General features: G+C 55.1%; 1 protein-coding gene across 3 annotated transcripts; it reads right to left on the reverse strand.

The window, feature by feature from the left end:
- Positions 1–2,716: 2,716 nt before the first annotated feature.
- On the reverse strand, positions 2,717–22,960 carry DMTN (dematin actin binding protein). Of its 3 annotated transcripts, XM_058550586.1 has the most exons (16): positions 21,904–22,520; positions 13,081–13,285; positions 12,707–12,781; positions 12,152–12,307; positions 11,187–11,231; positions 10,709–10,808; positions 10,262–10,318; positions 9,849–10,001; positions 9,181–9,305; positions 8,443–8,548; positions 5,068–5,132; positions 4,850–4,898; positions 4,657–4,664; positions 4,407–4,472; positions 4,072–4,152; positions 2,717–3,909 (listed from the first exon to the last, which is right to left on the reverse strand). In XM_058550586.1, exons 2-16 carry the CDS (start codon positions 13,096–13,098, stop codon positions 3,796–3,798), a joined length of 1,218 nt encoding a protein of 405 aa, XP_058406569.1. In that variant the 5' UTR covers positions 13,099–13,285; positions 21,904–22,520; the 3' UTR covers positions 2,717–3,795. The 3 variants fall into 3 exon arrangements, with proteins under 3 accessions (XP_058406569.1, XP_058406567.1, XP_058406568.1); XM_058550584.1 differs by lacking the exons at positions 2,717–3,909; positions 4,072–4,152 and adding an exon at positions 22,815–22,960 and having other exon boundaries at positions 4,470–4,664; positions 21,904–22,037; XM_058550585.1 differs by lacking the exons at positions 2,717–3,909; positions 4,072–4,152 and having other exon boundaries at positions 4,470–4,664; positions 13,081–13,136.
- Between the last annotated feature and the right edge of the window lie 1,678 nt (positions 22,961–24,638).

Raw genomic sequence — 24,638 nt, forward strand, 5'->3', positions numbered from 1 at the left:
TTGGGCTGAGGCCCAGGAGACAACCACGTGCCCAGAGTTGGCTGTGTGCTGTGGAGTGGGGCTTGCAGTCCAGCCTGAGTTACCGGGAGGCCAGGGTCTGGGCTCTGGGCCCTAGGGCGGGCCAGAGTTCCACGGAGCCCAGGCCAAGCTAGCATTTGGATCTCAGTTCTCTGACTGCTGCTTGGGAAAAATAGATGTTTTCGAACAGTTCATCTGCAAACAGGCCCTGGTGAAGAGCCCTGTGGGAAATGAGAGGAGACTTTCAGGCCAAAATGTTTAAGAACAAAGGGAAGAAATAAGCCTGTTCTGTGTATTGAGAAGGAACCTAGCAAGTTGGAGAGCTGAGCCTAGTCCCGCACTGCTATCTGCTGGGCCTGCTTCCTCATAGGTGAGGGAAGCAGCTGGGTGGATTAAATCAGTTTTTGCCCCCTCAGCATGTTTCAGGGAACTCTAGGGTATAGTGGAAGTGCATCAGGAATTCACAACCTTTTATTTGTCTTAACTTTTAAATTTTTATTTTAAAAGCTCTAATGAAAGTCAATGGACACACTTATATGTTATATGCCAAAAGTGTTAGAGCTCACTGATGCATTTAAATTCTGCCGCCAGCTTGGCTCATTTGGGAGAAGACCTTTGAATAAAGCCTCTCCTCCTGTCAGCTTGAATGAAGGTAGACAGCTATTGCAGGGTAGACAGTTGGAAGGAGCAAGTCCCTAAGTCTAGACTCAAGGAGAGGGGACACGGGAATGCAAACGGGTTGCGCGCATTTTTAAACCACCACAAGTTTTGTAACAACTTATCTGTGTGCATCAGGATTTTCTCAATACTGTGCAACCAAATATCAAGTTGCCCTTGATAAAAGGGCAACTGTCATATATAACCCCTAATTTAAAACTTTCTTCTTCATCAAAGCTTATTTTTAGTCATCATATCTTCTTTGTGCTCATTGATTTTCATAATTAACTATAAAATTCAACTTATAAATGTATTGCATTTACTAGTAGTAAGCTCTAATTTTTCTTTTTTTTTTTTTTTGGTGAGGAAGATTGTCACTGAGCTAACATCTGTGCCAGTCTTCCTCTACTTTGTATGTGGGATGCCGCCACAGCATGGCTTGACGAGTGGTGTGTAGGTCTGCGCCTGGGATCTGAACCCGGGAACCCCAGGCCGCCGAAGCGGAGCACATGAGCTCAAACACTATGCCACCAGGCCAGCACCAGTAAGCTCTAATCTTTGAAAAAAATTTTGCTACTCAAAAGGTTTGGAAACCACTGGACTAAATAATCACTCAGATTTTGCATCTGTTCGTGCGTGTGCGTGTGTGCGTGTATCGCGGGGAGAAGGCACTGAGGGGCTTTACCTAAGATTTTGTTTTAGGACAGAGCTCCACTTTGAGTCACTCTAAATTTCAGGAACTTAAAATCCTTTAGGACTGAGCACCCAGTCTACCCCACCACAGACATGTCCCAGTGAACTGTGATCAGACACAGCACCCTTGGTGCTCACCAGCTGGGAGCTCTGTAGATACGGGGTGCTGGCCTGGTCACCACTGTGTCCCTCATGCCAGAACAGCGTAAGCCCTCCAAACACTCGCTGAACGCCTAATACGGGGTCTGTGCGTGGAGACCATTCCTCTCTCTCCGCTGCCCTTTGAGAGGCAACTGTATACACTGGGAAAGCCCCGGGTTAGGGTCTTGGTCTCCATTCTCCACTCATCAGTTGTGTGTAGCTTCAGGCTTCAGATGAAATGTCTCTATTCCACAATTTTCTCATTTGCTAAAAGGATTAAAATCATTGGTCCTATTGACCTCACAGATTGTTGAAAGGATAAAACAATTTTGTAGGTGTGACAGAACCCCTACAATTTAAAATAATCCTTCACATTTGAGTGATTCTTAGCCACTTTGCTTTTGTTTCAGCCAAAGGGGCTAGAAACTCGCCCCGGGAGTCGGAGACTTGATTCAGGTCCCAGCTCCAGCCTTAGGTTCACCTGGTCCTTCTGACCACAGGCCTCTACATGTGCCACACCTAGGTTCTATTCCAGCCAGGTGAGGCCGGCCCCTCCTCCCCAGCACCACCCCCAAGTCCTCCTTCTGATCTTCCGGTCAAATCTTCAACCCCTGCCACAGGCCAGTCCTATGTCTACTCCCCCTGGAGGCCTCGCCAGGTCAACCAAGACCAAATCACCGCCTCCTCTCTCGGCCTCCACTAGTCGCTGCTGCTGGATTCATCCATCATTTCTCCACTCCTTAGTGCTCCCCGCCTGATCCTCGACAGCCACACCCCGTTGACCTTCACGTGTGTTTGGCCTCCCCCTTGAACTGTGAGTATCCAAGGCCCTGGAGGTGCAGTCACATCAGCTGATGAGGAGCTTGACTGCCCAGGGGAGCATTCAGGACCTCGGTGGAGGACAGAGCAGCCTCTCCTCCTAGCTGGCTCTCTTTTCAGGCTCTAGAGCATGTGTTTCTGCTCCTCCTCCGTGCCACCACCACAGAGCCCCTGAAGGAGAGGAGGCAGGCAGGATCCTACTAGACTAGCCCCTGCTTCCATGGCCCAGGGTTGGGGGAAGGGGGAAGTTTGTAAGCCATCCCTCTACATCCTCCAACCCCATGTGCCCCCTATTTGAATGCTCACTCCCGTGACTTCCCTCAGCCTGGCATCACCTGTTCCTCTCACCGGGATCTGGTGGCTCATAAAGAACAAATAGATTTGGGGACTCAATGCAACCTTTTAATTCCAAGCAGAGTCCCCCTCCCCCAGCATTATCACACACATATAGTGGAAAGGGATGCCAGGGTCTGGGCAGGAACAAAACCCAGACCCAGACAAAAAAATATATATAATTATATACACATATGTCTTTGTAGAGAAGAAAAGCGGGGACTGTGATTAAGGTGGGGCAGAGTCAGGTGGGGGAAGCAGCTGGGGGGCCCCAATAAACTACATTCTTCAGAGAGCGTGGTGGGGGTGCATGGGTATGGTGGGACCTGGTAGCCAGGACACAGCCTGACCTCTTGATCCCATCCCCGGGAGCCTGGAGGCCTGGGTTCTGCCCGGGCCCTGAGTGCTAGAAGGTGGGAGCCTAGCTGACAGCCTGGAGGCTGATGGTGGGCTGGGTTTGTGCAGGCGACATCTCCACTCCAAGCCAAGGGTTCTGGGGAAGCCGCAGGGCCGAGCAAGAGGCTTCGAAGCTTGGGGGTCACAAGGAGAGGACAGGGCGAGTTGGAGGGCAGGCTGGCCTCCCTGGTGGAGGCTGAGCTCAAGCCTGCTCTGCTAGAGTCAGAGGAGCAGGAGGTCCAGGCGCGGGGAAGCTGTCCCAGGTGAGGCGAGGAGGAGTGCTGGGGCACACAGGGTCCTGGGGCTCTCCTCCAGGCCTGCCTGCCTGCTTCCCACTCACCTCCTCCCATCCACCCACTGGTCAAGATAGCCGACAGCCTAACCACTAAGTGCCAGGTTTCTTTCTCCTCACTCTCTTTTGGGGACCTTCCTGGGGGCGGGGGCAGGGGTAGGCTGCAAACAGTAACTCTGTGTGTGCTGGAGTCCAGACTGGGTTTGCCCTGTGCAGTGAGGACTGGGGATGGGAGGAGGCGGCCCCGCTCATTATGGGGAAGAAAGCTGTGTCCCACACGCGGCACTGCAGAGGGCTTGGCTCCCCCTAGACCTGGGGAATGGAGCCAACCCTGCCTCTGCCCCACTCCCTGCTCCCTCAAGAGACGATGCTTTGGGGTCTGGGACCCCAGCCTCAGAGCCCGGAAGCAGCAGAGGTGAGGGGCAGTCACAGAGAGGGTGGGGCGATCAGAAGAGAGAGGCCTTTTTCTTGAGTTCGTTCCGCTTCCACAGAGCCAGTTTGCTGAACTCTTCTGGAGACATGGAAAATACCCTCGAGAAGTCCTCTGCTGACAGATGCCTCTGTGAGGGGGACACGCAGAGGCAGCTTAGGGAAAGGAGGCAGGGTGGGCTGGGCCGAGTGACGAAGTGGGCACTCAGACAGAGGCCCCAGGTCTTGCCCACCAGGCAGGGGAGGCTGCCTATGGCAGCCCCTACACCCACCAGCACATTTCCCCTGCGTACCTCAAGCCTCATCCGATCCACACCTGGAGGCAACTTGCTTCGCCCCTTATTGGTCACCACCAGCATTTCATAGGGATAGATCTGGGGGGCAGGGGAGGGGAGGGGTTAGGCTCAGAGAGTTTCCTGTCAACATAGCCTCCTCAGTGCCCTAGGTCCCCTTATCAGCCTGCAGGGGCCCCAGGGGACTCATGCCATTTTGCCGTCCATCTCCCCCAACTTCCCTGCTGCCCCCCATCTTCTCCAGGAGGACCCCTTAGCGCATTCACTTCCCTGGCTTCTCCCCCAGCTGGCCCAGCTCCTGCCCACCACCCCCTGGCTCTGCCCCTGCCCCTCACCTTCTGCTCCAGCACACAGGGCAGGGAGTTCCCCCGGTCCATCCTCCCCCTCTGGCCCTCTCCGTTCTGGGGAGACCAAAGCCGCAGTGAGCCAGCGTGGGGCAGGGAGACCTCCCCAGCCTTACCCTGGGCTTCTCATGTCCTCACCAGGCAACTCCATGGCCCATAGCCCCTCCCCCAATACTGCCAGTTGCCCGGCTATGGCCATGGCCTCTTGTGCTCCGTGTGTTCCCCTCCAGAAGGCACTCACCTGCAGGCCTGCGGGAGAGAAAAGTCACTGTTCAGAGGCAGCTCTGAGGTCAGCAGGTCTCCACACCTGCCAGCTCAGCCTCCCCGACCTCCAGCCACGGGGGCCTGCCCACATCACAGACATGGGCTGCCCGGGGGGCCTGTTTAAGCCCCTTTCCCGGCTCGCCTGGCATCAGGAAAGCCCTGCCTCTCACCTGGGCTTCCAGTCTCACTCCCAGACGGGCTGAAGTCTGTGGACTGTAGCTAGAAAGGACACGAAGGAATCAGAAGGAAGCTGGAGTACTCCGCATTGTTCCCCTTCACTTTAAGGGTCTCCCCGCTCCCCCAGGATGCCCAAGTGGCTCAGTTCCTCAGAGACCCCCACGTGCACACTCTTCCCGCGCAGTCTGTGATCCCTGGTCTGGGACCTTACCCGGCTCAGGGTGGTCCTGCCGTAGGCGGGGAGAGAAGAAGACTTAGACGTGCCTGCATGCAGGGCTGGAAAAGAGCAAGGGGCCCAGCTCAGTCCCTTGGGCATGACCTCATCTCTGAGAGGGCTCCCTCCCTGGCTTCCCTTGCCAGGGGCAGGCAGTGAAGGGTGGGCTTGGGGGAACCTGGTGGGCCTCTGTTGGCTTCCAGCTCCTGCCCATTACCTTCAGCAAGTGATATCGTGCTGGCAGCTCTGAACCGTCTCTGATGCCTTTCCTCTCCCTCTAACCAAAGTGCACGGAATACACATTCGGGCCAAATACCCGAGTGTTAAAACTGACATCAGCCAGTGATGGATGATGAGGCTCACCATCATAAAATGAACCTCTGCGATACAAAATAAATCTAAAACTTAGTCAAAATAAGCAAATCATTACAACTTTATTATTAGCAAAGTTAGTAATCAAATTTCAAACGTTTGCTGTTATACTGCAGAAACCACAATCTTCTCAGCACTGTCAGCTGCTAGATTGCACCAGCAGTCAGTACACTTTACATCTGCTCCTTCCGGTCTCACTGTCAACTTGCACATTTCATAATATCACTCAGCTTTCAAGTACTGCAGATTATAACTCAAGAAACTTGGTTTGCAGTAACAGGTTTTCCTAGAAAGAACTTTGTACCTAAAATTCTTTGTTTAGGCAGACCTCAAAATTCCTTCATCTCCAAATACTAGAAATCGTTGACATTCGATAGCAGTTGTTCTGATAAACATTTTTGTTTAAAGAGTTAGCCTGGATAGACTCAAAACTATAAGGAACCATCTTCTTAAAACATTCTTATAAAATCTGTTGTTTGGAAGTTTGGTGAGAACAAAATGTGTTTTGGGGACCTCTTTTTTTTTTTCTTAATACTTCTTTTTTTTTTTTTTAATTTTATTATTTATTTATTTATTTTATTTTTTTTCCCCCAAGGCCCCAGTAGATAGTTGTATGTCATAGATGCACATCCTTCTAGTTGCTGTATGTGGGACGCGGCCTCAGCATGGCCGGAGAAGCGGTACGTCGTGCGCGCCCGGGATCCAAACCCGGGCCGCCAGCATCGGAGCGCACGCACTTAACCGCTAAGCCACAGGGCCGGCCCTGAATACTTCTTATTTTTGTATAGAAAATTTTCTGCTTTCACAATCATCATTCATTATTGGGGCATTTCACTTTCCTTATAAGTATACATTTCTACTTCAAGTGACTGAGAGAATTTCAACCTACAAAGCACATAAGAAGATTACTTCTAGAATGCTTATTTATGTTTGGAAGTGACCACTTCGATGTTACCATTAAGTCAGAATGACATGCTTGTCCATAATTCTGAAATTGCTGTGGTTAATTAGGTACTGTTATGACAGTAATGTATGCAATCATGTGATCATTGATCACTTACAAGGTCAGGGTCACTTACAGGTCATCAAAAATGATGGCAGGGTAGACATTTGGCTATTCAACTTTGAAAGGCCAAAATGGAAGTTAAAGAGCTAATTTTGACCAAATTCTGGTGGAACATGAAGACTGAATCCAACCTTGGCAGCATCTCTCTATCTGCGTCATTCTTCAGGCCTTAACTATTGACTCCACGTTCTCTACAAAGACCCACCGTAACTCTTCCCACCCAGACTGAAATACCATCCTGGGAGCTCTGGGGATGCTGTGGATGTCCTAGCTACATATGAACCTTACAGTTCCTTGAATCTCCCATCCCAATGGACTTCACCTCCACTCTACATCAGGCAACCCCTTCAAATGGCCACCCCCCGGGTCTTGTTGTCCACAACTGCTTCACCTGGACATTTGAAGCCTGGGTACCCCACTTTGTGGCCACAGCACCCTTCTTTGTTGCAGCCTCATTCCTGGCATATCTGTTCATCACTCTCATGGGCACCTCCAGTGTCTTGACTCCAACCCTCGGAGAAAGAGGCCTTCCAAGGCCAGCCTCCCACATCCTGAGGCTGGGTCTCCTTCGCGACCTCCTCCCAACCAACGCTCCGACTGGATCTTAATGTGAGTGCTCTTCCCTTCTTTCGCAATCACATTTCTTCTCACAGTCTTACTACTTCCTATAAGCTGAGAACTCCACCTGAGCCCTGACTCGCCCCTCAAGCTTCCAACTCAGTCAAACTCGGCTCCCGCCTATGTGCACCTCAAAGCCAACATGTCCCAAGCCAGTCTCTTCATCTTTCCCCCAAAACCTGCCTCTTTTGTCATCTTAGTGTCAGGTTTGCATCACCCCGTACCCAAGACAAAAACCCCAACTTGTCTCTTCCTCATTTCCCACATCCAATCAGACACTGAGTCCAGGTGATCCCACCTCCTATATATTTGTCAAGCCCATTCCCTCTTCTCTGGACCAATGGATACTTTTAGCCCTTACACAGACATCTGGTAAGTGTGGTGGACTGCCTCCAAAGATGGCCCGCAACATTATTGCCCAGGCCGTGTGCTTTTGTGCAGTTCCTGTCATCAGGAAATGGAACCTCCTTCCCCTCCCTTAAGTCTAGGCTGCCCGGTGAGCTGCCCTGCACGATAGAATGCAGCAGAAGTGATGCTGTGTGGCTTCTGAGGCCAGGCTTTTAGAAGCCTCGTAACTTCCAGTTTTGGGTTCTCAGCTCTCTCCTCTCCGGCAGCCACACTCTAGGGAAGTCCAGGCCGGACTCCAGTGATGACAGACATAGTACCCAAAGCTCTGGCCGCCCCGTCTCTCTGACTCATTCCTGCCACCCCACGGCACACTCTGAGATCTGTGACTCCAGGATCCTGGAGGCCCTTGAAGCCAGCTAGGCCGTGTCCTGTTCCTTATCTTCGCTCCCACACTGTCCCCAGTATCTGTGATGCCCTTCTCCCCCTCTCACTTTGCCTCATTCTTCAAGACTCAGTTTAGCACCTCCCACCCTCCAACCCCAGGCCTGTCACCGTCCTCTCAAAGCACGCGCTGTGTGCCTCCCCTGCCACAACATGGCTACCCTGCACTGAAACCCGCTTCTGTTCAATTCTCCCACTGACTGGAAGCCACTGGAGGACAGGACTCTATTTTTTCACTCTTTATAATTCCCAGTGCTTAGCACACAGATACTCCAAAAATGTTTGTTAAATTAAATGAAATTTACTAATTCTGCTTTAGCTAATACCATCTTTTATCATCTAGTCTTGTTCTGTGACTGGTATTCTTGCCGCAAGGAGAGTGTGAGTTCTAGAGCCAGTGACTGAATCTTCTGTGTCTCTTATACCGACAGTAGCACAGTGACACGTGACAGACAAACTCAACATGCTATTCGGTTCTGGCCTCAGGGTCTGGCCAGGCGCTTCTGAGCCCCCTCCATGGTACTCACAGGTCTGAAAGGGTGTCCGGTCAGGCAGAGAGCGGGTTTTCCTCCTGATAGGCAATGACTTTTCCATTTCTTCTTTCAAGATCATCTTTCCCAAGTTGGAAGTAACCTGGGGAGGGAGAAAGGAAGATGGATCTAAGACTTCAATACTTTTTTCTCATCTCCAAAAAGTTCAAAGTTGGGTATACTGCAGGCAGGACTAGGGACAATTTCCTGAGTGGCTGGGTTGCGCCCTGGAGCCCGGGGAGCCTGTCATTCTGGTCTGACGCACTGCCACATTGGGCTTGGCCTCCCTCAAGAAGGAGTCAGAGCTGCTCAGTGCAACTCTGCACGAGTGGCCTCCCCAACCCAGATCCCGATGCCCAGAGCACAAGCCCATGTCACTGCCAGTGGCCTTTCCATGACACCCAATGCCCTCTCTCCTCCCCTGCAGACCAGCAGCCTGCTCTCTCCTTCCTCCTTTTCCCAGGAACTACTCAGCCTACGGATGCCTGGCACTGATGGGGCAACTCTTTTCTGTGCTTTTGACCCTAATATTAACTAGTGTTCCCCACAAAACAGCATGAAGTTCTGGTGTCCCTTCAAAAGCAGTAACTCGAAATCCGGGAAAGAAGAGGAATTCCTCATATGTTCTGACAAGGATGCTCTTCAGGCATGAACCCATTTAGAATAGAATAGCTACAGAACCAGAACTTTTATCCCCAAGAAGACACGGTGGCGGGGGAAGTAGTGAGATGCTACCTTACTGAGTTCCTCTCTCTGACGCTCCCTGAGAGCCTTCATCTCCTCCCCGGAGTCGTCATCTTCCTCCTCCTCCTCTTCCTCTGCCCCTCTCCGTGATGCCTTCCGCTTCCTCCATTCTGTCTCTGGGAAACGGGCAAAAGGATGCACGTCAGTCAATCAAGCATCACTCAATAAGTGTTTACCAGGTGCTGGCTTTGTGCAGGGCACCGGGCTGCACCTTAAGGAGAACACTGCAAATTATTTTTAAAAAATAAAACTAAATAAAATTTTTATTAACATTTTCCAGCCTTGCAGTGAAGCTGGGTAGGCAACACATTCATACAACTTAAATTCATTGGGGACCGAGACTCATTTCTCTTCCTCTTTTCCAGAGCTCCTACCACAGAGGCTGGGAAGCAGAAGTTTGATAAATGCCTGCTAAGTGGGCAAATAAATGAACAGAAAGTGAACGAATGACTAACAAATAGGGCCACTTATACCAAGAGCCATAGGGGTGCAGGGAATGGGTGAGCAATGAGCCTGGAGGGTCCATAGAGGCGGAAAAAAGCGTGAGAGGACCTGTAGGACACAGGGTAGGGTCGGGGTGAGGGGGCTCATGGCACTTCAACAGGAGCTATGAAGCGGCGTCCCGAGCCTCCCTTTCCCTCTCCAACAGTTTCTCCTACCCACAACGGCCAGCGATGGGGGGCATGGCCAGTAGTCAGTTTCGATCTTGGCCGGCTGGTTGGGGTCGGGGGGCTGGGCCGCAGGGAACTTGGATGACTCGATGATGTGGTCCTCATAGGGGTGCTTGCTCTGAGGGCTGCCTCCCATGGACTCTGCAGGGGAGATCAGGGTCAGCCCATGCACACCCTGCCCCGGAGGCCACCTCGGCCCACCTCCAACCCCAACTCCCTGACCTCCGCCCCAACACGCCTGTGAGACCGTAGATGTAAAAACAACGCGCAACGAGGAGCTCTGGGCCAAGGTTATGTGCCGTTACGACAGCTATTCTATTGCCTCCCAGCCCTCAGCACCTTGGCACAGCCTCCCAGCATGTGGCAGGAAGGGGGCTCAGGTCAGGCAGGGGAACCCTCACCTCTCTGCTTATAGATGGGTGGCTTCTTGTAGATGTTGGAATCTGGGCGGCTGGTCTCTGTGGAGAGGGAGCAAGAGTGGATGAGGAAGAGGAATATGTTGACAGTGGGGGAGGCCAAGTCAGCGAAGAGAATGGAGACAAATGGAAGGGGAGAAGGTATGAAATTCATGGGCTCCTGCCAAGAGCCAAGATAGAACCAGAGTTCCTGGAACTGTCCCTCAGGGGGTTGGGACATTTTGCACTTTTCTGGTTGGGTGGGAGGGACAATGCGACTGGGCCCACCATCTCCAGGAGCTCCGCCTGGGCTCCTAGCATCAGGGCGTCCGGCCAGGTCTGTGGTGAGCATATACCCCAGGGAGTGGGGGACTGAGAGTAAGGGGCTTGGGTTCCTGAAGGAAAACAGAGGTCCTAGGGAAAGGATGCAGCCGTGCTGACAGTAAAACCTACCAGGGTGGTGGAAATGGGGCAGGCTGGTCCGGGGGGTCCCAGTGCTTCTTGGGGCTGAAACCTGAGAGATGGCTCCAGGGGACCGGCTCTCTGCCCACACCTGCAGAGCAGAAGTGTGGTTCACTGCAGCTCCCAGATCCCCTACCCTACCCCCTCCAACCCATGTAGACGCTGCTTCACCTCACGCCACCACCTCTGTCCTCCCACCCTAGCAGCCCACAAGCCCCCAACCCCAGGGCAGAGGAAGGGTGTCCAAGGACTGGACCCGCTAATGGTACCTGACCCAGGAAGAAAGGGTTAAATGAGGTCTTGGGTCAGACAGACAGACGGACACAGACCTGGCCAGTGACAAGACAAGGTCCTCTGATTCCATCATCCCCTGGGCTCTGCAGAGCCCAGTCTGCCCACGTGTTGGGGAGGGGGAGTTGGGCCCCACCAGAGCAGGGCTGGGCAAGCACCAGGGGTGGGGCAGGCTCACCTCTGGGGATGGTGGGGGGGACGTGGATTTGGGTGACAGCGAGCGCTGTGAATGGAGAGGAGGCTGGTCAGCCACAAGGGTAGGATTAAACACTTGTTCCTAGAACCCCAGACAGGCCACTTCATCCCCCACCCAACTCGGCACCCTTGCCTGGTCAATTTCCAGGCCACCTCTTTTCTCTCAATCCTGGCCAGTTCCCAGGGCTGGCCCTTCTTCTTCTCCCTCCTAGTATTCTCCTGGGCAGGGTCCTAAGTCTTTCCCTAGGAAGTGGGCAGAAGCCTGGATCTTGGAACAGTGTGTTCTGAGGGCCAACTGAAGATGGCTATGGCCCTGTTCTCGGGACCTAGCAACGAGTGGAGGGACAAGACTCATAAGCATCCAGGATGGAGTCCTCGCCAAGTATTTACGTCTCCCCACAGGCTGGCCCATCTCACTGCTCAGCCATGACACTACCCCCTTCTTGAACACAGTTAACAAGGACACTGCTGTGTGTTGTCTCGCGCGCTTGACTACCTGGTGAGGCAACACCCGTATTTTACAGGAGGAGAAATTGAGACCACACCAGCACACAGCTCACTCAGCTAGGACTTCCAGCCTCTGAGTTCAGTGCTCCTGAGTGCTTTCCACAAATTTGCTCTCTTTCTGCCCACACCCACCCTGTTCCTCCATGACCCTTCCCCCCCCCCCCCCCCCCCCCCCCCCCCCCCCCCCCCCCCCCGCCCAGTGCTGCTGTCATTCAAACGTGGCCTCATCTGCTCTCTACAGGGAGCCACCCTCCACCTCCAGCCCACCTCTCCCTGCTTTCCACAAACACTGACTGATTGATCCCCGTGCACAGCTCCCTTTCTTGTTCTGGAGTCTGGCCTCCAGGAAAGAAAGCGTGAAAGGGGTTCTGTCTCCCACCCACTGTGGCTGGAGGAGCTCTTCCCTCAAGTGCTGTCCGAGAGGAACCTCCCACCCCTCACCTCTCGGCTTCTGGCCAGCTCCACGTGCTCCAGGAGAGAATAGGTAAAGTGGGGCTCATAGATCATCAGGTCAGGCCGCTCGATGTCCAGGATGGCCTTGTCCTTGGGGATGGCGGCCAGGTCCTTGTAGCCCAGCACCTGATGGTCCATCTTGGCCTGGAGGGAAATGTGAGAATGGAACGGAGGTGCGGAGGGCCTCGCCTGGAATACTGACTGGCCTTAAATGCCAGACTCATAGTTTATTAGGAAGAAAATGGTCAGCCATTTTACACATCAGCTCTTATAAGTTAATAATTTTGTTATTTTAACTTTAAGGGTTTTGGTAGTCGCCTTAAAAAATGATAGTCCCTTGCCTAGGATTCTGGGTACAGTGAGGTAGGACCAGACGAGCAGAAGGGCGGTGTGGGGAACCTTCTCTGGATTTGGGGTTCTCTCTGCCTGCCGGCCCTGGCGGGACACCATCAGGGAGGCTCTGAGTGAAGGTGCCCAGCAGCGAGCTGTCCCCCGCCCTCCCTCCTCCCAGCCTGAGGTTGCTGGTGGCGGAGAGGTACTCACCACGATGCTGGAGGGAGAGCCAGGACCACTGGAGCCTCGGGAGGAGCTGACGCTCCCAGGGGAGGTAAGTGGTTGCTGGGGAGAGTGAGAAGGGCGGGTGGGAACGTGCGTGCGTGCGAGGGCCAAGGGCCGGGCGCCAGCAGTGCTCCTCTGAAGGCGGAGGACCGGGGCAGGAGGGAGGGAGGGTGGGGCCGGGGCGGGGGTGGTAGCGGGGTGGGGGGGCTTCCTTAGGCGTCTGGGGCCCCGGGGTGCGGCGCTGCGGGCAACCACCAGGTGGCACCATCGACTCCCGCCCTGACCCTCCGCGGGGTAGCCTGGCCCCCACCCCATGCCCCAGACACCCCACCGCCTGGGCGAGGGTGCAGCCCGCGCACCTTCTGCAGCCGTTCCATGCAGCAGGGAGCTGGCTGGTCCGATCACTCGCCGAGCCCTGTGCGCAAGGGGGTATGACAGGCGTCAGGCGCTGCCCGGCTCCTGGGCGCTGCGCGCGCGGGGCCACGAGAGCAGAAACGGCGTTCCACTGGGCTGTGGCGCCCTCATCCCTCGGGGACTCTCCAGGCTGCTGGCTGGGTGCAGGGCCTGGAAGGGGAGGGAGGACGTGCCAGCAAGGGCTGGGCCCCCGGATCTCAGAGGGCGGGGGCAGCCCCCTCTCGCTCCGCTCGGGCTCCCGAGAGCAGGGCGGAAGGGCGCCAGGGCCCTCCTGGGCTCTGCTTTCCATTCGCTCAGGCCGGGGAAAGCCAGCGCGCGTGTGGACCGCGAGGCGGGAAAGTGGAAAGACTGCACTTGTTTTTGAGCCATTGTTCTCTGGCTGGAAAGGAAATGACGGCAGGGGTCAGGCGTTCCCGCGCCGCCTCTACATCCCTGTCTTGTCACACCTGCCTTGCCCTGGGGCTGCAGTCCGGTTTCAGGCCCAGGTTCTCACTCCCCTCCGCCTCTGCCAAGCCTTTCTCCCTGGCTGTGTGCCGGCCCCTCCTCCCACTCCCCATCAGTCTACCCCTGCTGTGCCACCTCTCCCTCACAGTACAGGAAGGTTTAACACAGGGGGACTTAGAACAGCTATGAGGAGGACACACCGGGAAGAGAGGATGGGAACAAAGTCAGCTCCGCGTGAAGTGATCCGGTCATTGGCTAGGAGCTGTCCCTCTGCCCCCGGTTCCACCTGAGGTGAAGAGGGAGGGGAGGCTGGAGGGAGCCCGCATCCCCCATTTCCCTGTGGCTGTCCCCTGTGCAGCAGTGAGTCTCACTCCAGGCATCTGGGAAAGCACGGTTGTGGCCAAGGCCACAGCTCCCCAGTCTCCTCAAAGCCCACATTGAGGTTGCCCTCTGGTGTGCTGCCTCGCCACAAGTCAGCGCCTCCGGCTCAGCAGGAGGGCATCCTGGGCGGCACTGCTCTCTTTCTGTTCCTAGGGAGTTGGGTGCTGCCTGCTGCAGTAGATTATTAGTCCCCTGGGGCCACAGCCCACATCTTCTCCTTTGTCAGTAACTCCCTAGCAATCCTCCCATGCTCCCCTCCACACTGCTGCACTGGACACATTCTAACCACTCAAGGAACGTCTGGCTGAGTTTCCAGTGTGATGGTGGCAGAGACTGTCTTTCCATTCACTGGCAATAAGCCACAGAGTGAAGAGAGCTGATGGCTACACAAGGTACAGGGAAGAGGCCGCATAATGCAGCGACTGAGAGCATGGGCTGGACAGGGGTGCCTGCGTGTGAGCACAGACTGCTACTCAGAAGCTCTGTGACCTTGAGCAAATTACTTACCGTCTCTGTGCCTCACGTTGCTCATCTGTAAAATGGAGGATATTAATAGTATGTGTGTCATAGGATTGCTCTGAGTATCAGATAAGTTATATATAGCATGTGAAATGCTTAAAACATTATAAATTCTATGTAGAATGTTAGCTATTATTATTTCTATCTCCCCAAGGACAGATGAACTTAGATGGTTTTTCTGTAGCCATTCTTTGCGACAGAGGGTCATGAAAGACTGAGTCATTGGTGCTCCCGACCTTATCACCTAGTACTTTGCATCAGGCCATTCTTCTGCTCACTGTCTCTCCACCATTAAAACCACCGGCTTGGGGCTGGCCCGGTGGTGCAAGCGGTTAAGTGCGTGCGCTCCGCTGCGGCGGCCCAGGTTCGCCGGTTCGGATCTTGGGCGCGCAACGACGCACTGCTTGGCAAGCCATGCTGTGGCGGCGTCCCATGTAAAGTGGAGGAAGATGGGCACGGATGTTAGCCCAGGGCCAGTCTTCCTCAGCAAAAAAAGAGGAGGATTGGCAGATGTTAGCACAGGGCTGATCTCCTCACAAAAAACAAAACAAAACAAAACAAACCCACCGGCTTGCTGCCCCAGCCACACTCGCTCTCGCTTCCCTGCCTGTGCACATGCTCTTCCACTCTTCTCTCCCACCCCCTTGTCCCCCAGATGCCTCCCATCCTTCTAGACCCATCCTAAGCCCCTCTGGGAGGCTTCCCCCACCATTCTAGGACTCACTGATAAGCAAGTCTCTGAATTCCAGTGACACTTAAAAAGAGAACTCACTCCTTAATTATATGTTGCCTGACGTGGGAACATGTTTTTCACTAACTAGAATGACTGCTAACTTCTGGAGGGCAAAAACAATAATAATAGCTATCTTTTTTGTTTGCAAAAAGCTGGGAAAGATTCTCTCTGAGCTAACGTCTGTTGCCAATCTTCCTCTCCTCTTTTTTTTCTCTCCAAAGCCCCAGTACATAGGTATATATTCTAGTTGTAGGGCTTTCTAGTTCCTCTTTGTGAGCCGCTGCCACAGCATGGCTACTGAAAGACAAATGGTGTAGTTCTGCACCCAGGAACGAAACCTGGGCCGCCAAAGCGGAGCGCACCAAACTTAAACCAGTAGGTCATCAGGGCTGGCTCTAGCTATCATTTTTTGAATGCTCATGCTAGGTACTTTGATAAGCACCTTACACGGATTATTTTGTTTTATCCCTAAAACAACCCTATAAGGTAGACCCATTTTACAGATGAGGAAACTGAGGTCCAGAGAGATTAAAAATTTGTCCAGAGCCGTGGAACTGAAAATGACTGTGTTTTCACAGTGCCTACCTAGTACTATGTCAGGTGCATCACGGGGATAGACTAGAATCTGGCACATTTCTCAAGGCTTTTTGGAACTCTAGAGCCAAGACAAGACCCTGGCCATCAGAGTCACAGTAGGTATTTGGTGCCCATGGAAAGGCTCCATTTCAGAGTTTCATGCTTCTCTTGCCCTTAGCACTCACTTTGTAATGCTTTTAACTGGGTGTCTGAGGATCAGTAAACTCTAGCACACATTCAAAGAGCTGTTAGCTCCCTCTCACTCCTCTCTGATCTTACTTTGTTAACAGTCCCTGTCAAACTAGCTATACACCTGGCTTTGCCCTAGAGGCAAACACTCATCCACTCATCCATCCATCCATCCACCCACCCACCCACCCATCCATCCTTCCACCTACCCACCCACACATACACACACACACACACACATCCACCTGTCCACGCAGTCATGTATTGTTTTATCCCTCCATTCATCAAATACTTCCTGAGCGCCTATTCTGCAATGACCGCAGAGCAACACTCTGTGATAAGTCTTATGGAGAACAGAAAGAGGAGTCAAAGGAGCTAAGCTGCCCTTCCAGAAACGAGGCATGTATATAGATAACTCCCATGCCAAGCAGAAAATTATGTGTGCCAGATAAGATAGTATAAGGGCTATGACAGGTTACAGGAGAGAGGGATCACTGCTGCTGGGGTGTCAAGAGGAGAAAACATAAAAGGTTTCTTAGAGGAGGAGGTATTTGAGTTAGGTCTTGAAGGATGCCCAGTTTAAGATCATGCAAAAACTGAAAAAGGGAATCTTGAAAGAGAAAGCAGCATGAGGGAAAGTGGGGACATGGGGCAGCTTGGGGTCTGTCTGGGGAGCAGCAAATATGGCTGAATCATGGAGCTCAGGAAGTTGAGATGTGTTTGGGGCAGGAGGTTGGGGGCCAGATGGTGGAGGCCTTGAACGCAGACCAAGGGATTTAGATGGTATTCTGTGGGCAAAGGGGACCATGGAATGCTTAGAAATTGTTTTTAAGCAAAGAAGTGACAGATCCAAGCAGTGCTTCAGGAAAATGAATCTGGCTGTAGCCTGGGAGATGTAGTGGACAGGATGAGGCAGTCCACAGGGGACCAGCAAGAAGTGTGGCAGTTCAGACAGGGACGGTGAGAGTCAAGACTTGGGCACAGCCGGAAAATGGGAAGGGGGCAAATGCAAGAAATCCTAGGGGCAGAATGTGCAAAACAGAACTTGATCTGAGAGCCTGCAGGGGAGCGGCAGGTTGCAAGCCCAAGAGACAGAAGGGGAAGACGAGTTCACTTTTCGCCAGGTTGAGGTTGAGGGGGCGCAGTAGGTGAAAAAGTGAGAATGTCCAGGAGGAAGAGGAGTTGGGGCAGGGGCAGGCTGGAAATAGAGATTTGGGAGCCATTTGAGCTAGAGGTGGTCGTCTGCACGGGAGATCGCCACAGGAGAAAGAAGGTCAAAAACAGCACCCTGGGAAACTTCTAGGGGACTAGAAGAAAGAAATTGCCAGAGATGGCATGAAAGGGAGGAGAACTTGATGGCCCCAGATCCTTGAGGGCTGGGAGTGTATCTAGTGATTCTTTGTATTTTCAGCAAAGGGCTTGATGCACACTTAAGTGTGCAATAAATGTTGAGAGAAAGGGAGGGAGGGAAGGAGGGGCTGAGAAAGAAGGTCATGAAGCCAAGAGTCCATCGCCCAGAGAAGGCAAGAAGAGCCGAAAGGAGCTGCCGTGGGTGTCAAGGCCTGGCGGCCTGGGAGAGCGGTTTTTAGAGGAAGAGTGAGGCCTCCTTGTTAGGGATTACAGGGGCACACAGGCAGGGGAGGAGCATGCCCAGAAGTGTGATGGGAGGGCCTGAGGGGGCCAGGAGGGTAGCTTTGGAGGCGAGATTGGCTGAGGGCATTAAGGAAAGGGGGATTTTAACATGTTTGTAGGCAGTGGGAGAGGGAGGAGTAGAGGGGGAGACTGTGGTTGCTGGAGCCAGGTCCCGGCGGTCCAGGCCCAAGTGGAGGACTGGCTTTGGAAAAAAAGCGTGGGCTTCCCAGAAAGGAGAGGAAAGAGAAAGAAGTTGGGTAACCACTCACAGGCATTTAGAGGGGCCAGTGCCAATTGGTAGGCTTCTGTTTCCCAGGGAAAACAAGAGAGAAGGTCCCATGCAGATCTTGGGGGCGGGGGCAGGGGGGGCGAGGAGGTTAGGCAGAGGTTGAAGAGAGTAAGGAAAGGTCTGGAAGGTCCCGGTAGGGAGGTGGATGGCTGAGCTGGCCAGGGAGAATGGAGAGCTTCCCTGTGTTCTGGAGCCTCCGGCCGAGCCTGGGGGTGGCCCTGACGCCCTCTCCTTGAACACCAGAGAGGAGCGTGGTACAGAGTGGGGAAATGACTGTTTATCAGAGTGGTAACTGCCCAGGCATGGGGGAGTCCAAGATGAGCCATGTCAGGTGTGCGTGGTCAGGCACTGTGGCCCACACCCATAGGCGCACAAACACTGTCCCACAGGCACAGCCACTCAGAAACATGATTCAAAATAATGATGTCTCTGCTCCGTCCCCTGGCCCCTTCTTATCCCATGCCCATCCCCTGTGCTGGGTCGTGCCCCTTAGCCTCCAGGTCTTCCCTGAGCCACATTCCTTCAGGGCCCTGCGCACCAGCACCTGGTGTCTTAGAAAGCACGCTGATAAACTGTTAATATCTTACCCTTCCAGGGACGTTGCATTTTAATCTGGGGCTAGTCTTAAGGAGTAAAGGTCTTACTGGTGAAATTTTAAGCCAGCAGGGAAAATGTTTTGGGGTGGAGTGTGTGTGTGTATGTGTGTGTGTGTGTGTGTGTGTGTGGTGTGTGGGGGGGGGGTTGGAGAGTGAGTTTTCTTGGCTTTTCTCAAATCTCATTATGCAGGAAACTGCTTACTTCACCCACACGTAGCCCCCTCCCCCAAAGCTAATTTCCTGGCAAGTCACCACCCGCTCTTACCCCACCTCCTCCAGTCCTGCCCCCCGTCCCATGCACACCCCTTGTCTAGGCAGGTGCAATCCCTAGCTCCCAGCAACCTCCTGTAGATGAGACCAAAAGGGCAGCCTGCAGCAGGAAGGGAGGGCTGAATGGAAGGAAAGGGAAAGAACCTCAGAGGAAGGCAAGCCAGCTGGCGGAAGGGCCATCTCAGCTGCCCCGGCTCCGATCAGACACCAGCAGGCTCCTCATCCTTCCATCTCCACCCCGCCCTCTCCCAGCTGTGCGACGTGCCTTATCTGAGCCACCAGCCCAGCCCCACCTGACACTGCCCACCCGCATCTCCACAGCCACTGGAGCCTCTCAGCTCCCGGGCTGGGGGTGATAAGAGCTGCGCACCCATCCCAGTGGGCTCCTTCTCCAGGTAGGGCTAAGCTGACTGTGGCTCCCTGGACATGGAGAAAAGAAGACTCGACTGGCAGAACCAGAGCCTGCGGTCCTCTGGTCCAGCCTCTACTCCTCTTCTAAGCCAACCAGCACTTGCTCTGTGCCAGTCTCTGTGCCAGAGACGTTCATACATCCTCTCAACTCTTCACACAAGCCAGCATCTTCCTCATTTGGAGAGACTGACTTGCCAAAGGCCACCCAAATAGAAGCCAGGCTGGAATTCCTACCCAGGTCTGTCTCAGGTGAAAACCAATGAGTGTTCTTTTCAATAGGTTCCCAAAGATCCCACTTTGACCTGAACTTGGGACTTGGGGTCCCATGAGCTAACCTGACACGGTGGAGCCACCTAGAATCCTGCTGGCTGCCTGGCCTGTGAACAAGGACCAGGCCGGCTAGGGGAATCGGGCTCTGTGCCCCCGGCAGGGTGAAGCCAGGCTGGAGGCCGGTGTGCAGACAAGGAACCAGCTATGAAGTGAGGCCAGCTGCCCAAGTGGGCCGGGCTCAGGGTGGGCAGGGCTGGGCCCTCTCCTCCTCCAGTTTCTTTGGTGTGACTCCCTGCCCTCCCCTCCCCATTCCATTACTCTTTCTGCCTTCTTGCCTTTTCCTTTTCTTTCTTCCTCTTTCCTCCCTCTGGCCTCTGTTTCCCTTTCACCCTCTCCCCCTCCCGGCCCCACCCCCGCAGTTACTTTGGCAACAACTCAATGCCAGAAATAAAGGCAGGATCCAGCTAGGTCACCAGTTCCCAAAACAGCATCCCAGGGTGGAGAGGGGAAGGGCGGGGTGGCGGGGGAGGCCCCAGGCATACTCCGAGGGTGGGGTTTGTGTGTATGTGTTAGGGGTGTGGGTGGGTGGGTGGAGGGGGCACCCATGGTTGCTCAGAAAGGACGAGTGAGAGCAGAGGAGGGCTCCCTGCTCTGGGCCAGTGGCTCATCAGAGCATCCCTTACCTTGGCCAAGCCTGGGGCCTGCGCCTTTTCCAAGGCTGGCAAAGCCGTCCCTCCCTCCTCATCTCTCATTTTCTCCTTCTCCTCCTCCCCCATTTTTTGAGCCCTGCTCTCTCTGTTAGGACAAGGGTCAGGTTCCTCTAATGCCAACACTATACAGAGCCCTCTCACACTGGTGAAGTATCAGGCAGGGGCTGGTGGGCCCAGAATCTGGGTGCCAGCCTGAGAACCCACCTACTCAAGGCCCTGTCCCCCCCCTTTGCTCCTGATGACAGCGGGACTGGGCCCAGGCCCCTCCCTCCCCTCCTACCCCACACAAATATGCGTCTATTTGTCCAGCTTCTCTGAAGAGGCCCCTCTTCTGTGTCCCCTCAGCCCCTCAGGCTTGCTTGGTCCTCAGCACGTTCCTGCTCTGGCCTCTATTTATAGCTGGTCCTGTTGGCAGGCTGTGGTGTCATTTGTACAAACTGGATTGATAAGGCTGGGGGAGATGCAAGGGTCTTGCATCCCATATGCAGCCTCCTGAATTCGGGGGCATCCCCTGTTCTTGTCTTTATACACACACACGAGCTCCGAAAGAGGAATTCCTGCAGACCTGCACCCCTAGGTGGATAGCCTGACCCGGGTGTTCAGCACGTGGCCCTGGACAGGCTGGCAGCACTGAGGGAGGACTCACACGCACGAGCACAGGCACCCCACCATGGGCAGATCAGCCCACGCTGGAACTCCGCTGCAGAACTCATGTGTGCTGCTTGCAAGAGCACGCCCCCACTCTCCCAGCGAGGCCCCCGCACAATGACAAACGGTGCCATTGACACCTACTCTTACCCACCTACCAATCCTCCCCTAAGCACCTGTTTTCCATGCTCATAGCCCCCACACCACGTGCTGACACCCCTCCACAAGCTGTGCACATGTACGGCAATACGCAGAGCCCTTCGTTTACCCCTCCCCTGGGGCTTCCCGTGTGCCCCATTCCCAAAGCACAGCTGCCTCCCTTCTCCTAGACCTGCCCTGTTCCCCTGACTCTCGCACCCTGGCCGCCACACAGTCCCTGGGAGGGGAACACCAGGTGCATCTGCCCAGGAAAGGACGCTCGGGGCCTGCCAGGCTGAGGGAGGGGCAGAGCTGGCAAGGGAGTGTCTCTGGATCCTTGCGGGCCTCGTGCCTGCTCAGCCCCCAGCCCCTGCCAGCACTTGAGCAGCCGGCACCAAGAGAGTGCTGGGGTCAGGCCTGCAGCCACACCCTGCCGCCCAATCTCATTCTGCATTTGGTCCTCACTCCAGCCCAGCCAGCAAAGGGTTAGAAGGGGGCTCCCCAGGTCCCTCCCCCCAAGAGCACACCCTACACCATCAGCAGTCAGGCCTCCATGTGAACTGCTCCCCCTTCAAGAGTATCTGTGGTGGGAGGGAGACTGGCAACCCCTTACTCCCCCCTCCCCTGGTTATTCAGCACAGAGGGAACAGCTCCCCTGCCTACCCTGAGCACCCCAACCCCATCATCTGGACTTCTGACCAGCACAGCTAGGCAAAGGGGGCACCGGGGTGACAGCAGGGAACACCCCAGCCCCTCTGCCCCAAAGCAGAAGGAGGTTTGATCAGACTAAACCCAGCTACTCCCAGGGTCTGGCCGCCCAGGCCCTTTCTCCCATGGAACAAGGGGCAGTAGCTGACCCTCCCCAGGGCTCCCTGCCACCCCCCAGAGCCTCACTCTCAGGCAGGTGTTATGACCCAAAATGCCCACAGAGCGAAAGAGAGGTGGGAGACCCTGCCACCTACCTCTTCCCAGACAGTGTGGCCCAGATGCTCGGAGGCCCTGAGGCCGGGGCAGGGACAGGAGCAGGCCCAGATCCCAGGATGGCCGCTGTTCCTCAGCCCAGGTAATCCGCTTCTCTTCCAGGAACCCAGCCGTGCTTTCCCGCAGCACAAATAACAGGAAAACAGCCGGCTTGGGGTGGGTGGGGGGTGAGCTGGCAAAGGAGGGGACCTATCCTTCTGGGCTCCCACCCCCTCACCCCCGCCCTGCTTCGCCCCCACCTGCTTCTCCACAAGCCTGGCGCTTGGATCCCCGGAGCCTGGGAGTCAGCGTCTGGTGGGCGGGCGGGTGCTGGCTCCCCCCCTGCACCCACCCCACCTCCAGCTGATAGCGCGTTGCAGGCCTGAGGGTGTGTGTCTGCTGTTCCACCTCTGCTCAGCTCGAGGCAGCTCAATCCATTTCAAACAAGAAGAGCATTAACCCGGCATCATGACGAAGCAGAATCGGAAGCCGACTGGGCCAGCAGCTGGCCTTGTTCCCTTTCCCACACCCCCAACCCTGCCACACTCGCGCTCTCACACACACAGCCTCTCAAGCCTCATAAACAGCCAGAGTTTGAGTTCGAGGGAGGGGGCCCTACTGATAACCAAGGGGTGACAACACCTGGTTTCTCCAAGCACCTGCATCTCCTAGTCATCACCTAACAGCAGTCACAGAGGCGTCTGGGGTCCCTGCCTCTCTGGGGTGCCAAAGGGCATAGATGCCAGAATTGGTCACCCACAGATTAACCTTCTCCCGGGGAGGGGCGAAGGGGAGGATGTGAGAAACCAGGTCCTCAGCGCAGGAGGCTGGGCTGGCGCTTCAGTAACCTGAATCTCCTGGGAACTGCAACAGAGCACAGCGGTGGTGCAGTGACAAGGACCCCATCTCTCACTGGGCAGCTTCATCAAAAGAGAACTGCCTGACAGGTGCTGCTCAGGTCCCAGCACAGAACTGCAGGGTGTGCCTTCCCTGTGTCTGGAGAACCTCCACCACTCCAAGACCCTGTCATTGGCCTTTTAGTTCTGTCTGGGCTCAGAGTAGAGCCCGTTCATTTGTGACCTGGGGGCGGAGAGGGAGCCCAGCCAGTTGACCTTGGCCCTGGCTCCCGCCCCTTCTCCACCTCCCGGCAGACCTGCCTACCTCGGCAGCACTTGCTGTTGCCCCGGTAACCGCTGGCCACAGCCGGTCAGCTGAGGGTATCAGCTGTGGTTGGGGAAATCCAGAATCTGGGGCGGGGGTGCTAAGGTATCTAAATGGAAAATCACAGGGGGTGGGTCTTGAGGGGGACAGGTGAGAGTGTGCCCCAGGATCTCTTTCTCAAAGAGAGGAGGACAGGAGGGGACAGGTAGGGATGGGAAGGGAGGAATGTGTCTGGGTTAGTGGAAGACAGAGAAGAATGAATCCTGACGGGTGGGCTCCAGAAAGAAAGGAGAAATGAAGGAGGCAGAGAGCTGAGTGCTGAGGAAGAGTGGAAAGAATTCAGGCTTAGCTGCCATGTGTAGGGTAGGGGAAAGGGCCCTGTGGAAAACGTCGGGGAAGAAACACAGGATCCGTTGAACCATGAAAAAACTGCCAGGAGACGGTACAGGAGTGGGTATACCTTTGATGCAGGGGGTGGGGGTGGGGGTTGCAGCCTTGGAGGAGGGGATCCAGGCCTTCCTGGACAACCAGCCGGCCTCAGCTTTCTGTCCCTTCAGCCCCACCCTTGTTGCCCTGGCCCCATTCAGTCCTGCACTCCTCCCCCCAGCCCTCTAGGAGACCAAGCCACTTTTACCCTCAGCCCTTTAGGAGCCTGATTTTTCCCATTACCTTCGTTCTTCCCCGGCTCTCACTCGCCCCCACTAGAACCCACCCCAGGAGATCTGTCTTCCAGGGCAGGGGTCCCCAGAGGTAGGGCTGGAATGAGCCATTGCCAGGAAGGACAGCAGTGGAGAGGGCCCTGGCATGAGGTGGCTCATGAGGAATGGACCGGAGTCGCTGGGCCTGGAGGAGGGGAGCATTCTCCTCAAGGAAACAAAAACGCTGGATAGAGTCAGGGAGCCAAGGGGAAAGGGCAGGGGGAGGGGAGGGTTCTCGGTACCTTCAAGGGCCTGGGGCGTGGGGCAGGAGCACGGCAGCTTCCTTGGTGACATACACCTCCATCCCTCGGCGCATCTCCTCTCCGCCTCCCGTTGCCAAGACAACCTGCCGGCTCAGGCTCAGCCGCGGTGGTGGCGGCGGCGGCAGCAGCAGGGAGGGGGAGGAGGCAGCTGTGGCTCCTACAGCCTCTTCTTCGGTGATCAGGGAGGGGGCCTCAGGTGGGCCTCAGTGCTGGGGTGGGGGTGGAGCAGCCTCAGGAGCCAGGCCTCCCACTGAGCCCCACCAAGTCTCCCCTCCCCACTTCCATAAGGCTCTGGGATTGGCTCCTGGGGTGGCCTCAGGAGAACCCTAACTCAGGGCCAGATAGCAGGCCAGCCTGGGAGAGGAGGGCAGCACTGGGCAGCATCCCCCATTCCAGGAAGCTCAGCGTGGAGCTGGGGAAGAGTGACAGAAACAAGGGAGGGACGGCCTATGTTGAAGGGTCGGAGGGTGGCTTTAGGCAGACAGGAAGGAGAGGCCCTGGGCAGGGCTGGGTGGGCCTGCCGCCTCTGGCCCAGAAGCCTGCCCCACCTCATCTCTGCTATCTCTGAGCACCTCCTGCTAGTCCCAAACCCTCTGGTTCCCCTGGACCTAAGGG

The sequence above is a fragment of the Diceros bicornis genome, chromosome 11, assembly GCF_020826845.1.
Source record: "Diceros bicornis minor isolate mBicDic1 chromosome 11, mDicBic1.mat.cur, whole genome shotgun sequence".
NCBI lineage: Eukaryota > Metazoa > Chordata > Mammalia > Perissodactyla > Rhinocerotidae > Diceros > Diceros bicornis.